Source organism: Manacus candei, unplaced genomic scaffold (genome assembly GCF_025592945.1).
Source record: "Manacus candei isolate 608988 ecotype Guabito, Panama unplaced genomic scaffold, ASM2559294v1 h1tg000174l, whole genome shotgun sequence".
Lineage (NCBI taxonomy): Eukaryota > Metazoa > Chordata > Aves > Passeriformes > Pipridae > Manacus > Manacus candei.
In genome coordinates, this window is record NW_026138222.1 from 769,846 (window position 1) to 785,195 (window position 15,350).

At 50.9% G+C, this 15,350-nt stretch overlaps 1 protein-coding gene across 3 annotated transcripts in view; it reads left to right on the top strand.

The window, feature by feature from the left end:
- Positions 1 to 15,350, top strand: part of AHCYL2 (adenosylhomocysteinase like 2) — a 79,752-nt gene that overhangs the window by 43,778 nt on the left and 20,624 nt on the right. Inside the window, exons 1-4 of one of the 3 annotated variants that reach the window (XM_051773706.1) lie at positions 4,939 to 5,166; positions 8,258 to 8,366; positions 14,322 to 14,465; positions 15,120 to 15,220. In XM_051773706.1, the coding sequence (XP_051629666.1) occupies positions 5,053 to 5,166; positions 8,258 to 8,366; positions 14,322 to 14,465; positions 15,120 to 15,220 (468 nt within the window). In that variant the 5' untranslated portion in view covers positions 4,939 to 5,052. Of the gene's footprint in view, positions 1 to 4,938; positions 5,167 to 8,257; positions 8,367 to 13,001; positions 13,098 to 14,321; positions 14,466 to 15,119; positions 15,221 to 15,350 lie in introns of those variants that run through there. The other 2 variants (XM_051773705.1, XM_051773707.1) reach the window with 2 other exon arrangements.

The following is a 15,350-nucleotide window of genomic DNA, read 5'->3' on the forward strand; positions in this document are numbered from 1 at the left end:
CTGGGAGAAGATCTGCCCCTGAAGCCCCACTGAGCAGCTTGGGGGGGTGCTTGGCTGGTGCATCCCTCTGCATCCCACTGCATCCCTAAATGGGAGCCTGAGGGATTCGCCTCGGGAGATGTGGGACAGCGGCGCCGGCGCCTCCGCCTTCCACCTGCCCGAGTGGATGGTGAGTTATTGACCTTCCCATTCCAACCAGCACCCAGCCATGGAGGGGGCTCCACTCCTGGAGGGAGCCTTAGGTCTCCATGTTGGGTTTAGCTGGAATGAGGGTCGTTAAAGTCGGAGATTAACGAGCTCATTGAAAATGGCCGAATGACGGGGGCTGGTCCCCCCCGGGTCACCCCATCCTGCAGATCTGTCAACAATTAATTTTAGTAATAATTTTGGAGCCAGTGGGGAAGAGGAGTGGGAGAAACCTCCTTGTGTCCTGGGAGACTTGGAATTCCACCGGCAGCCGCTTCGGTTTGGATTATCAGCTCAGGTTCTGCCGTCACAAAACCTCTGAAACTCGGAGCTGCCCCTCGGGGCACCGTGGCGGGTCAGGGGTTTAGAATCCACGGCAGCAGGCACTAAAATACACTTTTCCCTGCTTCTCTGGTGGAGAGAATTCCCAAAGGAGCTGGAGATACAATGACATTGCCCCAAAACCCCGGCGGTGCTCGGGGACAGGAGGTTTTGTGCCGGGTTGGCTCCGCGTGTCCCCCGGGGGTCTGTCGGTGTCGCGGGGTCCAGAAGCACTCCTGGTGCTCCAGAAGGACTGAAATTCCAGGTCAATATTCGTTGTCTCTTCCCAGATTCCCGCTCACATCTCCGGCTTCTGGTCTGGGAGTCGTCCCTCCTGGTAGTTCTTCTAAAAATACGGGGATTATTGTAATAAAAAGTTGGAATTCTGGTGCTGCTACGAGGGGATTTGATATTTATCTACAAATAACGTCCATGCACTGGGTTCAAATGTCATTATTCCCCTTTAATATCCAGCTTTTTGTATCCCACTATCCCTTTCTTAAGATTTGTGGATTTTATTGTCGTAAAATTCCAGTTTATTGTCCTGCTCCTCACTCATTTTTAATAGAGAATGATCCTTTCAGCCTTCCCCCAAATGTATCAAATTATATAATATTATATAATTATATAAAATATTTTTATATATTAATATATGTTATATATAAATTATATCATATTTATATGATGTATATATTTATATGATATAATTGATCATATTTATATGGGGAATTAATTTGGCACTTTAAGGGTTATCAGTGACAAACTTTTGCAATTCATTTGCTGTTTCAGATGTGGATTTTTAACTGCAAAGGTGTGGAGTTCTCCTTAAAAACAAGCAACAAACCTCCCCCTACAGATCCATCCCCCTCTCTCATTTTCTCCATTATGGATTTAGTGCCTCTGGGATCAGAACCAAATGACAAAATCTTTATTTAAATAGACTGGAGTTTTTTTTTCCTCATGGCCTCAGCAATTGCCTTTTCCAGTGCAGTTTTATGATTTTATGGATGGTTAAAGCTGCTGTGGCACCAAATCCATCTCCAGAGGGCCCAGGGTTATGTCCTCCAGGGATGTTTTTAATCAGGATTTTTAACTTGCCTGATTTGCATTTTATGTGCTTTCTCGGGTCAGTGTGGGAGTGAACGGCCACAGTTCAAGAAATAATTAGGCCCTGGCCTTAAAATGCTCATTATCTTTAAGGTCATTATTTCAACGAGCCTTTTAGGTCTTAATGTTCTTGCCAAGGTCCTTCCTTTGCCTCGGTTCACCTCGTAATTAAATGTTGGAAAATGCGTCGTCAGGGAACGGCGGTGACGCCTTCGCACGGCTCCTTGGGAAAGCAGCAGGTTCAAAGGGGAGTTTTCCCACATTCTGGAACTCTGATGGTCGGGAGATCTGGGATCTGCAGCGGGTCAGCTCTGGGATTGCAGAGCTGCACCCGAGCTGGGATTGAGCCATGGAATCCCGGGATCATTTGGGCTGGAAAAGCCCTCCGGGCCCACGGAGCCCAACCCTTCCCCAGCACTGACCCCTGTCCCCAAGGGCCACGTCCACAGGGCTTGGAAATCCCTCCAGGAATGGGGGCTCCACCCCTGCCCCGTGCCAGGGCTGGGCAGCCCTTTCCAGGCAGGAATTTTCCCTGGTATCCAACCCAGCCCTCCTCTGTCCCCACAGCAGCCAGGGAAGGGCTCCCGTGTGCACTTGCGGGCCAGGAATTCCTCACCCCTCATCCCACTGGAGGCTCCAAAGGAGGGGAAATTCCAAATTTTCGAAGCTTCTGGGAATTCTGCAGCGTGTGGGGCAGGAACAACTTTTGGCTTTGTGTCATGGGGGGATGGTTTAATGAGCTCTAATTGCACAGTCTAATAATCGTTAGACAGTGAACAGCAGAGGTGTTCATTTTGCTGTGGCCTTTTCCTTTTTCCCAAAAAAACCCCAGGTGTTTTAGGGAAGCTTGTGCTGCTGGGCAGTGTGGTGGGAAGGAGCTGTGAGATCCCATGGGATGCTGGCTGAGGATGGAATCTGGGAGTGCTGCAGGTGCTACCCAGGCTGGTGATGATTCAGCAGGTGTTTCCCATCTCCAACTGCTGAGATCCCACATTTTTTCCGGTATAAAACACACCTGAGCCATCATTGCAAGTTGAGGAAGTGTGGGAATGGCCCTTGTTGTGGGGCTGTGCCCCACAGAGCTGGGATGGACTGAGGGATCTGCTCCACAGCTGAAGGAGGAGGTTTCTCTCTTCCTTGTCCTTCCTTTGTCCCCAGTGGAATTTCCTGCTTTAGGTATTTGCTGTTTTCTTTTTTTTTTTTTTAAGGATTTCTCCTCCCTGCTCCCACCAATTCCAGCAGCAGGGATGGCCCCATGCTTTTGCCATGCCTTGGATTTAAGTGCTGCTGTGTGTTACCATGGAAGTGGCTCTGTCAGGGAATGCCAAGGTGTGCCATCCCTGGAAGTGTCCAAGTGTTGGACGGGGCTTGGGACAACCTGGGACAGTGGAAGGTGTCCCTGCCCATGGCAGGGGGTGGAACTGGATGATCTTTAAGGCTCCTTCCAAACCATTCCATCATTCCATGACCCAGCACTGGTGTGATACCTCCAGGAATCAGTGATTTGACTTCCCAACACTCCTGGAAATCCCTCTGGCCCAGGTGGGTGGCTCCTCGTTCCTGTCCTTTCTGTCCCAAGCCCTGCAGGTAAAACCACCTTTAACCTGCACATTCCCAAAGGGAAGATGCCAAAGGGTTAAAGGTGTGTGTTAATCCTGGAGTTGGTCTCCGTGTGACCTTTTCCCTGGAGAACTTGGAATCTGAAGCACTTGGAGCTCTGGCGGAAGCTTTGGCTCGGTGAGCAGCGCCGTCAGGATTCCACATTAATTCCCTGTGAAACCAGGGAATGAGTGGCTTTGGAACAGCCCTTCCCTTGGAGTGATGAGATCTGGGAGGTGGATTGGGAAAGCAGAAGCTGTTGGAGCTGAGGGATGCAGCTCCTTCCCAGCACGGAGAGGGTTTGGCACCGCTGAGCCCACGGAGGGAGCCGGGCTCTGCCAACCCCTCTCCAGTTTCCCAGGGACAAGGGAGCAGGAGATGAAGTATCTGCTTGGCAGCAGCTCTGGAGCAAACCAGCCTTCCCTCCATGAATAGGGATGAGAGGGCAGCAGGAGGAGGGTTGGGCTGGGAGCTGCCATCCCTGGGCTCCGGTGGGACACCGGGATGATCCTGTGGGTCCCCTCAGCTCTGGACACGCAGCTGGGAAATCATTTCTCCTCCAGCCTTTACCCTCCTTTATTTGAAAAAACAGTAAATTGATTTTATTGATTTTTCTGGGCATCATCAGTAGATGAGATGTTTTTCCCACTAGGAAGAGAGTTCCCAGGAAGTTTGTGGCCAAGCAGTGGCAGTTCTTGGAGATCACCTTCTCCTCCTGCTGTTTTATCTGTGAGTAGATGGATTTTAACTCACTCCATAACCTGCTCTTTCTTTCCCAAGTTTATTTCAGGTGGATTTGGAAGCTGGAGAGCTTGTGCCCCCTTAATCCCACAGAAAACTCTTGTTTTCTCCCTTGTTTCCTTAAAAAACCCAAATATCCGTGGCTAAGAATCAATTTAAAACTCTCTGACTACAAAAACAATTTACTGAGTTTGAACACGGTTCTCCCTGGTTTTATCTGTTTGGCCCAGACTGACACAGGAATTGCAGAAGATTCCTGAGCTGTGGAGTGGAGGTGAAGGAAAGAACTTTTATTTTTAGGGAGTATTTATTTATTTTTAGAGATAGAGGTTCTTAATTTTAGTGTCTTGATCTCAGCTGAAAAAAAGGCTTTTCTTTTTTTTTGTCCAAGGCCAGGTTGGAGCAACCTGGGCCAGTGGAAGGTGTCCCTGCCCATGGCAGGGGTGGCACTGGATGGGCTTTAAGGTCCCTTCCAACCCAACCCATTCCATGATCCTAAAAGGAAAGGTCTGGCACGGGAACAGCGGGATGGGAGTGGGAGTGTGGAGTGGGAGTGTGGAGTGGGAGCGTGGACCCTTCCAAGGGCAAACTGTGCACTTGCAGCCATGGGGGGCAGAGCGAGGACCCACACAATTAAAAACCACTTTGCCACGTACCGAATGCCTGCGTTGTTTTAGTTGCTCATTAGTTAATTTTCTTCTAATGAGGCTGCATTAACGAAACCATCTGACATTGGGGGGGGGGGGGGAAGAAAACGGAGGGGGGGGAGAACCCGAGTTAAAAGAGCTTAATTAGCAAGTTAATTATAGCGAGCAGGGAACTGTTCTGGTTACATAAATAAGGCATTGTTATGCACACACAAGCCAGGCCACGTTCAAACCGGCCGACAACTGTCTGGAGGTCGGGAACCGCTGTAATTCCCCGCGGAACACAAGCGGGGCTTGTTTGCCGGGACGCCTCATTAAGTCTTGGGGTCCTTCCCTGCCAAAGGGGGGGAAAAAAAAAAAAAGAGGGAGTCTGAAAATGCCAGCGGTTCCTCCCCTCCCTCCCTGTGCCTCCACCCCGCAGCTGAAACCAGAGCGGGATGGGGAGGTATAAATGGGGGGGCATTCCCGGCTCCGGAGGGACGCGGAGCGCGGGGCCGGCGGGGACACTGCCATGCCCAACAAGAAGAAGTACAATGTCAACGGGGACTCGGGGATCAAAGCCCAGGTGAGGGCACTCTTCAGCACCAGAACTGCGTTTTTCTATTCGTGTTTTTCCTCTCTTTTTTCCTCCTCCTTTCCTTGCTGTTCCCCCCCCAGCCCGGTCGCTCGTTTCTGGAGCCGACTGCTCAGGGAAAATCCCAATTTTTGGAGTATTTCTTTCCATTTTCTCTTGGGAGCAGGTTTCAGTGATGGAGTTGAGCCAAACACATGTCTCTGGGGTTGTTCCTCGGAGCGCTGCAATGGAGGAGGAGTGGGGTTGAGAGCAGGGAGATTCTCCAGGAAAACCTTGGATGCCAAGAGTGGTTTTTCTCGGTGAAGGAGCACAGTTTTGTGGCAGGAGCCCTGGGTGGAAGTGAGACCTGGCTCATTTGAAATGTGGTGAGCACACACCTGATCTTAGGAGTCATTGGCCTTGCACATCTGGCAGGGAGGTTTTCCAGCTTGAATTGGTTTTTCCTGCTGGAAGGTGAAAGCAGCGGTGCCTTGGGAGCGGGTTGGGCTCCTAAATCCAAGGAGCTGCAGGTCTCAGAGGCTTCAGAACTTCTCCTTGGAGCTCCAGCCTGTGCAGAAATGGCTGTTGCCTTCAGGGGTGTTTTGGTGTGAGCTGGACGAGCTCAGGCTGGAACCAAATCACTGTTCTCGTCCATCCCCATCTCGGATGTCCCCCGTTCCCGGCGCGTTGTGCTGTCTGTCCTCGTGGGATTGCTTGGGATTTGAGCAGCCTGGTCTAGTGGAAGATGTCCCTGCCCATGGCAGGGGGCTGCAACGAGATGATCTTTAATATCCCTTCCAACCCAAGCCATTCCATGATTCTATGGAATTCCAGCAGCCCTTCTTGCCCGCTCCCTCTGTTGCTCAAAGGATGTTGGTCGACACAAGGTAAAAGCCTTGGCCTGGCCCCTTCCCAACATTTTCCTTTCCTGGAGCTTCCTTCAACCTCTTGGGGGGTCAGTTCCTTGCTCAGGTAAAACTAAACCCATCTTGTAGTTTAAAGGGTTTAAACCCTGAAGGGGGTGGAGGGCAGGGCTTATTATAAAGTCTAGTTCTGGTTCTGCCTGGTGTGGTTCAGGACTGACTTTGCTTAGTCTCGTACTTGGTTTTGGATGTGGAAGGGCTCAGAGAGCTCTAGGTTACCAGTATTGGTGCATTGCCTGGAACAGTCACATCGAGTGTCCTTGAAGGGAAATGTTAATTCCAGCACAAATTATCCCCCCTTGGTTGGAATCCCAGCCCATCCCAGCGTCGTTTCACACTGACAACCTGATGCTTTGATGGAGCTGCTCAGCCGTGGGGGGGGGATTTGTTTTAAATTAATGGAATAAAAAGGGGAGAAAAAAAAAAAAAAGGATGTTATTTCAGGCCAGCAGCTTCTTAGGGAAGGCACATAAAGGTGTGTGTGTGCAAAGCCCCCGTCCCGCCGGGCTCAGGGTGTTAATCCTCCTTGGGGCTCTGGCTGGAACATGAGTTTGTCCTGGTTTTTTCCCCTCCCGTGTGTGTTTCCTGATCCGATGTCATTCTGTTGGTTGGTTTAAGATTAGCAGGGGAAAAAACCTCCCAGGTGCTGCTGTAAATCCTCTCCCAGCTCCTTCCCCTCCCCTCTCCTCCCAGCTCAAGTGCTGCCACTTAAACCACTGAGCTGGAGTTGGAATTCCCAGAACAGGGTCCAGTTCCTTCTGCTGAAATGACTCCTCGAAACAACTGCAGAACTTCTCAGGAAACCCCGAGGGGCTCGTTAATAGACCCAAGTTAATGGCTTTCAGTAATTTGGAGATGTAAATATTTGACCCTCGTTGCACCAGAACGAGTCAGTTCATGGTCAGAGCCAAGTCCAAGTCGTGATTCCAATTTCCCTGAGATTTAACAGGAATCATGGATGTAGTGGGGGCATCAAGGGTTGGCTCGGGAAGGGATGAGCACCAGGAGTGGAAATATCTCCTCAAACTCTAAGTTTTAGGATATGTTTGAATATGGCCCAGTAGCCACATACAGAGAAAACTGGAAGAGGGTGTGTTTAGATGGAATACTGGGAAGGAATTCCTGGCTGGGAGGGTGGGCAGGCCCTGGCACAGGTTGCCCAGAGAAGCTGTGGCTGCCCCTGGATCCCTGGAAGTGTCCAAGGCCAGGTTGAAGCCACCTGGGCCAGTGGAAGGTGTCCCTGCCCATGGCAGGGGTGGCACTGGATGAGGTTTAAGGTTTTTCCAACCCAAACCATTCCAGGATTCCATGAATTAAAAGGGATGCTGAGGTATCTGATGCTCGTGAAGCCCCGTGGAGTTGGTGCTGATGTGAGCAGGGAAGAGTGAAGACAGGTCCAACCCAAGGTGCACATCAGGGACACAGGAGGGCTGAGTCTCTGCTCTAAAATCCCCAAAATCACCTGTAAGAGCAGATGTTTGGCTCGTGGGAAAACCTGGATTTGAGGAAATAAAGGGATACTGATTGCTTGTTCTTCTTTGCTGTTCTTGTCAACCAAAGGCTGGAGGAAAACCAAGCCCAGAGAAAAAGATTCCTCTGTGAATACCAGGGTTAAATGTCATTTCCCTGTTAAAAAATGGGAAATTTGCTTATCCCTTCTGTCCTGGTGTGCTTGGAGCAGATCAGCTTGGCTGGCTTAAATATTTATCTCTTGTGCTCAGGGCCTTGGGGGAATCTGAAATCTTCATTCCTTGGTGGTGACAGAGATGGAGACAGGTTTTAACTCTTCACTGAGCAAAACACCACCAAATATTGGTGTTAATCCATTGCTGCAGCTCCTTGTGGACGTTCCTGGGAAATCCAGCTCTCCAGCCTGGAGAATTGCTTGGATTTAATGGCTCATCCCGAATTCCTTGATTTGTCTGGTGAAGTTGTGTGCTCTTAAATACAATATTATTAAATACTTGTATTCTCCAACGGGGTGGGTTGGAGTGACATCTCTAATCCCTGCTGGAGGGTCTGGAATTAAACCAAACAGGGAATTTAACGTGTCCTGTCCCCATCAAACAACAGGAACTGTGGTTCAGCCCGGAGCTGGGACGGTGTCGGTGTCTGCTCGAGGCTCTGGGTTCCTGCTGGGTGTTTTGGGTCTGACTCAGCTCCCTGGTTTCTCCCCACAGATCCAGTTTGCCGACCAAAAGCAGGAGTTCAACAAGCGCCCGTCCAAGATCGGCCGCCGCTCCCTGTCCCGCTCCATCTCGCAGTCCTCCACGGACAGCTACAGCTCAGGTGAGGGGAGCAGCTCTCCAGCCTCTGCACACCCTGGGCTTTTGTCCTGTCTTTCCCTCAGGGACCTCCCAGATCTGCTGGGGGGTCGGTACTGTGGGGAGGGGAGGTGTGGAAAGAGGGTTGTTGCTTTTTTTCCTCGTCCTCGCGTGTGGTTGGATGGAAAATCAAGTCATTCTGATGCTCTCAACACTTCTCATCTCTCCTTGTAGCCCTCGTGTGCAGTTCCTGCTGCCTTCCCTCCTCTCTCCCCCTTCCTTTTCCTTCCAGGCTCAGCAAAACAACATTTCTCCATTCTATTCTTGCTTCCCTTCCTCTTCTTGAACAAATCCATGTGGATCTCACTGTAGGTTTGGACTTACCTGTTGCACGTGGGATTGGAGTCTTTGAAAGAGCAGTGAGGACTTTTGAGGGCCTTTTTGAAGGTGTTTTTCCTGCTGGAGTCTGAGCAGTGACACTCTCTGGATGTGTTTTTGGGATATTTGGCAGGTCACAGCGGGTTTGAGGAGAGCCTGGGTAGATATTGGGTAGTTTCATGGAAACATAAAATGGTTTGGCTTGGAAGGGACCTGAAAGATCATCCCATTCCAAGCCAGGGACACCTTCCACTATCCCAGGTTGCTCCAAACCTCATCCAACCCGGTGAGAGGTTTAAAGCTCTGGTTTAATTAAATATAAAAGCCTCTGGAAACTCAACATCCAACTCCTGGCTGATGGCTCAGAGACACTGCCACAGACCTGGCTGGTGGCCAGAGCTCCTCCTGAACTCCTGCATGGAAACCCTGCTTTGTGTTTCTCCGCTCACTTCCCTGATCCTGAGGATTTTGGAGATGAGGGGACAGGACCATGCTGTCCTTTCCAGAGGGAGGCATCAGCCCAGGCTCTGTTCCCACTTTGGAATCCACAGCTCCATCCAATCCCTGAGCACCAGGGAGTGTTTTGTGACTGTTGTTTTTGAAGAACTTGTTGTTCTGCTTGGCCTGGCCCATGTCATCGTGTTCTCCCCTTGTTCACAGCTGGAAGAACTTGGAATACCTTTGGGGAATTCCCCAGTGCTCCTCACAGTCATCATCTCCTGCTAAAGCATCAGCAGGGTCAGTTAATGGGCTTGTGGGAATACTGAATTTCCCTCCTCCTGGAAGCGGGAGGTTGGCAGCCAGGATGGAAGACTTCAGTTCCCAGGGTGGCTGCAGGATGGAGGGACAAATCCCATTGGAACATCTTGGTCTTTGTTGTTCCCCTTCTCAGACTGAACAGTAGCACAGTCTGAACAACCCATTAAGTTCTCCTGGTATGGGAGAAAGCTGGAAAAGAGGAAGCATGAGGAGAAGAGAGGTGATGATGGAGGGGAAGAGTCACAGAATTGTTTAGGTTGGAAAAGCCCTCGGAGACATCGAGTCCAAACATCCCCCAGCTCTGCCAAGGCCACCACTGACCCACGTCCCCAGGTGCCACATCCACAGGGCTTGGAAATCCCTCCAGGGCTGGGCACTCCAAACCTCCCTGGGCAGCCCCTGCCAAGGCCTCCCCACCCTTTCCAGCAACAAATTCCTCCTCAGCCCCAACCTGACCCTCCCCTGGCCCAGCCTGAGGCCGTTTCCCCTTGGCCTGGCCCTTGTTCCCTGGCAGCAGAGCCTGACCCCCCCCCGGCTCCCCCCTCCTGGCAGGGACTTGCAGAGCCAGAAGGTCCCCCCTGAGCCTCCTCTGCTCCAGGATGAGCCCCCCCAGCTCCCTCAGCCCCTCCTGCTGCTCCAGACCCTTCCCAGCTCCCTTCCCTTCCCTGCACACCCACAAAGTGCAGGGAGGTCTCAAGGTTTGGAAGTGATGGATGTGAGTGAAAACCTGACCCTAAAACAAGCAACTCTTCCCTGAGACCTTCTGGGAAGGCAGTTTTCCAGCATCCTGGTCCAAAATTCTAGGGCAGTGCCAGTGCTGTTGCAGTGATGCAAGGATGGGTGTGCAAACAGCTGTGGGTTCTTGCTCTTCCTGCCCATCAAAACTGGAATAATGAGGGTGGGGAGGCCCTGGAATAGCTTTCCCTGAGAAGCTGTGGCTGCCCCTGGATCCCTGGAAGTGTCCAAGGGCAGGTTGGAGCAACCTGGACTAGTGGGAGGTGTCCCTGCCCATGGCAGGGGGATGAAACAACAGGATCTTTAAGCTCCTTTCGAATCCAAACCATTCCATGATTCTGTGACAAACCAGCAGAGACACTGTGGAATGTGAAAATGTCACCTCTCAGTTGCTGTGAAGTCCAAGGAATGACAAAACCAATGGTGCTGATCCCCCTCTTCCAATTAGAATTCTTTTAGTCTCTTACTGGATCTGCCACGAGCCGCCGGTTATCTGTGGTTGTTCCACTTCATTTAAAGGGACTGATTTTTCTCACTGGGGAAATTAATTGTTTTCTGCCCCGTTTGGGAGCGATTTATTCGCCCCAGGACACACTTGGGTGTTTTATCAACATCTGCTGCTGCCAGCCAGGGAAGGGCACCGAGCTGGGAGCTCTGCTCTGGAATCCAGGGGGTGTTTGGGTCAATTTTACTTAAATTTTACCTAAATTTCACAAACTGTCCTTTCCCTTTCTGCCAAATTCAGATCATTATCTGCTCCAGCAAAGATTTGGGGGGATCAGGTGGTTTACAGGAGCCCAGCTTTGAATGCTCAGACACTCAGCAGTGTGTGTGACACACCACATCCATGTTCTGTGGGTGGGATTGGAACAGGAATAGCTGGAATTCAAGGCCCCTGCCTTCACCCTCGTGCTGCTGCAGAACTTTGGGAAGGCTGTATAGAGAAGCAGCAAGGTTTGTCTTTATTTGGGCTGTGACAGTGGCAGGTTGCCCCTTTTTTGCCCTAAATTTTGCCAGTTTGAGCAGCTCTGAGTGGACCCTCACCTGAAATATTAGCAAAGCTGAACTTGGCTGAGTTTAGGCTCTGACCTGAGTTTAGGATTTGGAGTCCCCAGCCTGTCTGGGCAGAGATACAAACACATAATACAAATAATATAATTTACATTAAAATGCTCCACGGCTCTGCAGAATTGCCAACCCCAGGCAGGGAGTTTTCATTAATCAACTTTTGGGTGAGTTGAGATGATAATTAGGAGACTACCTATCCATCAGCTAATTGGATATTTCCAGGTGACAGGAATCCTTTCCTTTCTGTGTTTGTTTTTCATTTGACAGAAAAGCAGAGGCAAAACTGACTGTTACAAATTATTTTGCTGTTCTATTACACTAATGATATTCATTTAATTGCCATAGTTCTGTAAACACTTTTATATATTATATGTATTTAGCAGTAAAGAACAATCTGCACAAGAAAATCTGGCCACTCTAGGCAGGGTTGTTTGGGGTTTTTTTGATTAAAAAATTACTTTCAGCCCCCAGAACAAAAAATGGCTGGTTTTAAAGAAACCTCCACTCAGATTAACTGTCTTCAAGGAAATAATCCTCCTTGAACTAATTAATCCTCCCTTCTGGAGTCCTTGCTGTCCGAGAGTTTGGTTTTATATAAGGTGCCCTTTTGTTATTAATCCGGGCTCCTGGGCCTGCAGGGTTGTGAACACCCTGAATTCGGGGCTCCAGCAGGGGGGTTTTGCAGGGTTGGACTTGCCTTTCACACCCCTCTGAGGATGGAGCCTTCCCAGAGGAATTCCAGCAATGCCTAATTCCCCTGTAAGCGGCTCAGGATCCGTGTGGCTCTCGGGGAGCCTGGTGCTCCCACAGAACCACACTAAGCTTTTTTTCCTTGGCATCATCCAAGTGCTTCACAGGAGCCAGAAGGGACAGGAACCACCTTGTTGGGTCCTGCAGGAGAGACAACCCCACGGCCGGGGTGGGGTGGAGGCTTTAACTCCTTGGTGGAGGGTTTAACTCCTTGGTTTGGGGGGTTTTTTGGGGTGGAAATGCCACCAGAGCCGTTCTGGGCAGAGGGAGGTTTTCTTTGCTCCAATTCCTCTGCAGGGGCTGTCAGAATCAGTCACAGCTTCAGGTCTGGATGCCCCTGGAAAGCTCCCTGGCAGCTCTGGAGGGTGGTGGAGACCACAGGTTCAACCATCTCCCCATGACAGTGTAAGAACCCCTCACCCTTCCTGCTGCCTAACTCCTGACTGGGGTAGAAATGGGGAATCTGTCCTGAGCACTGGGGAGAACAACTCCCCTGGGTTGTAGAGCATTCCCTCCTGGAAACTGTGCCTGTGGTGCTGGGGAGGACAGAGGGCTCGTCAGGGTGTGGGGTGTCCATCATTTGGAGCCATCCATGACACTGGCCAGCATCCAAGGCTGTCGTGGATCGGGCTGTTCTACCACGGAGAAACTCCTCTGGAACAGATAATGTGATGTCATGGATTGGGCTGTTCTACCATGGAGAAACTCCTCTGGAACAGATAAAATGATATAATGGATTGGGCTGTTCTATCACAGAGAAACTCCTCTGGAGCAGGTAATGTGATGTCATGGATTGGGCTGTTCCACCACAGAGATTCTTCTCTGGAACAGATATGATGTCATGGATCAGGCTGTTCTACCACGGAGATCCTCCTCTGGAATAGATAATATGGTGTCATGGATTGGGCTGTTCCACCACAGAGATCCTCCTCTGGAATAGATAATATGATGTCATGGATCAGGCTGTTCCACCACAGAGACCTCCTCTGGAACAGACCATTTGGTGCCATGGATAAGGCTGTCCAAGCAAGGAGATCCTCTTGTGGAACACTGAGTTGGACGACAGGTCTCGGGTTCATTTTACAAGTTCCACGTGATCTGGGGAGTAAAGGCTTGGAGTAAAACTTCCAGGCAGTTTAATAGGGAATGAGGGAATGAGGCTTTTGAGTTGGGTCCTGGGAAGGTCCTTTGGAAAGGGAAGAGGAGCAATGGTTTCTGGTTCATCACGTTGCTCTGACTGCTGGTGCCTGTCCTAAAAGATGGAAGAGGTTTGGCTTCCCACGGTAGGGACATATTCCAGGGGAAAGCATGGCACAAACAATCTCCTCAGCTGATCCCAAGTGGAAGCAGGAGTGGTGGTTAATTCATCGTGACTCAAACTGAAAATGGATGTGATTTTATATAAGCACAGGTGATTTTAGTAATCAAAATAAATGGGAAGGGGGATTTCTAATTCCATGAAGGGCTTTTCCACGCACCTCCACGTGTCTGCTGTAGTCCAGTTCCATAACCAGGAGTTTGGAGGGCACTGATAGGAAAGGAAGACGGTTTTTGACACATCCACACCTGGTCTTAAACCAGCAGCTTAATGTGATTCCGTGGGACCATGATCCATGTGGGATCAGGTGATCTGTGGCTCTCTAACCCATTCCTGAAGTTCCCCAGGGATGGAGAGCCACCACCTCTGGGGCCAGTCCATGCCAGTGTTGTGTCATCCTCCCAAGGAAGGAGTTTCTTCCTCACGAGTTTCCTTGTGATCCTCCCAAGCAGCAGCTCCTGGTCCTCACTGAGGAGCATCCAAACTGAGCAAATCCAAGGACTGGGAATGCCACCATACCTGGATAATCATCAACTCACAGCCTTCACCAGGATGCTGTTTGGAATGGAATAGGGCCTTGTGTCTGTGCTGCCTTAAATTACAACTTGGGAAGGACTTGAAACAGTCCTGGGTGTTTTTGGTGGCTCCCTTAGAGCTGTAAAGGCTTAAATTTTGGGAAGAGAGATGGGAGAAGGCTGCAGAGATGGGCCCGTGGAGGACATGGGCACTGTTAATTACCTCTGGTGTGGTGTTGAAGTTGGAGGAGATAAGAGTGAGGAATTCACCCCAGGTAAAACTGCCTGGGGAGATGGTCCCTGTGGGAGAAGGGCAGATCCCAGCTGAGGATGGAGGGAGGTGGCACCTGCACATGGAGAAACACATCCATGGCCACGCTCAGCCGTGGGTCATCCACAGGTGCTTTGGCCCCAGGGAATGTCTTGTCCTGTTTCTGACCTCCTCTCCCCCCTCCAGCTGCCTCCTACACGGACAGCTCTGACGATGAGACCTCCCCCCGGGACAAGCAGCAGAAGAATTCCAAAGGCAGCAGCGATTTCTGCGTGAAGAACATCAAACAGGCCGAGTTCGGGCGCCGGGAGATCGAGATCGCCGAGCAAGGTACATGGGGCACCTCCCTCCAGCTCCACCTCGTCCTGGGTCATCTTTTGGGGTCCTTCCTTCCCCCAGATCCCCTTCTGAGGCTCGGTGTGTCGGTGATTTCCCGATGCCTGGTAGAGATGGGAGAGCTTTGGTGGGGTGCTGTGGGACAGGAGAGGAGTTACAGGGCTGTGCTGAGGAGCTCCAACCAAACAACTCCTGAAGGGCTGTTCTACAGTCCAACATGTTCTGTTAAAATCAGTAGAGAAGATGAAATCCATCAAATAGATTTGAGCTTGATTATCTCCAGAAGTCCATAGCAAAGGGTTTAGGAGGCTGGAGGGATATGGGAAAAGAGGGGCAGGGCAGGAAGTCCCAAGTTCTCCTCAGTCTGAAGCGGATTTTCCTCCAGCCTCACTTGGGAACTTGCAGGTAGAAATTTGAACATGGGATGGTGCTTTATCCGAGATAGCAGGGAGAAAATCCAGAGGGATATTGGGTCCTTTTCACTTATTTGGGCTTGCTCACAAGGCTTTGGCCTCTTTGGAAGCTGCCCCAGCTGTACAAGTTCATGGGAACACCAGCCAGCGGGGCAAGAAGTGGTGCTGCTGTTTGTCCTCGTCCTCATCCCTCTTTCCATCCCATTCATGGGCCTGTTTTCCCTCCTCCCTGCAGAAATGCCCGCGCTGATGGCTCTGAGGAAGAGAGCTCAGGGGGAGAAGCCGCTGGCGGGGGCCAAGATCGTGGGCTGCACACACATCACGGCCCAGACCGCGGTGAGGCCCGGCCCCCAACCCCACACAGGGCTGTGCCACTGCTGAGCCCCTGCAACTGCCCCCAGGGGGGCAATGGGGGCACGAGGAGCTGGGAATTCCCCTCAGCAGTGGTTGCTCCTGGCTGGATTTG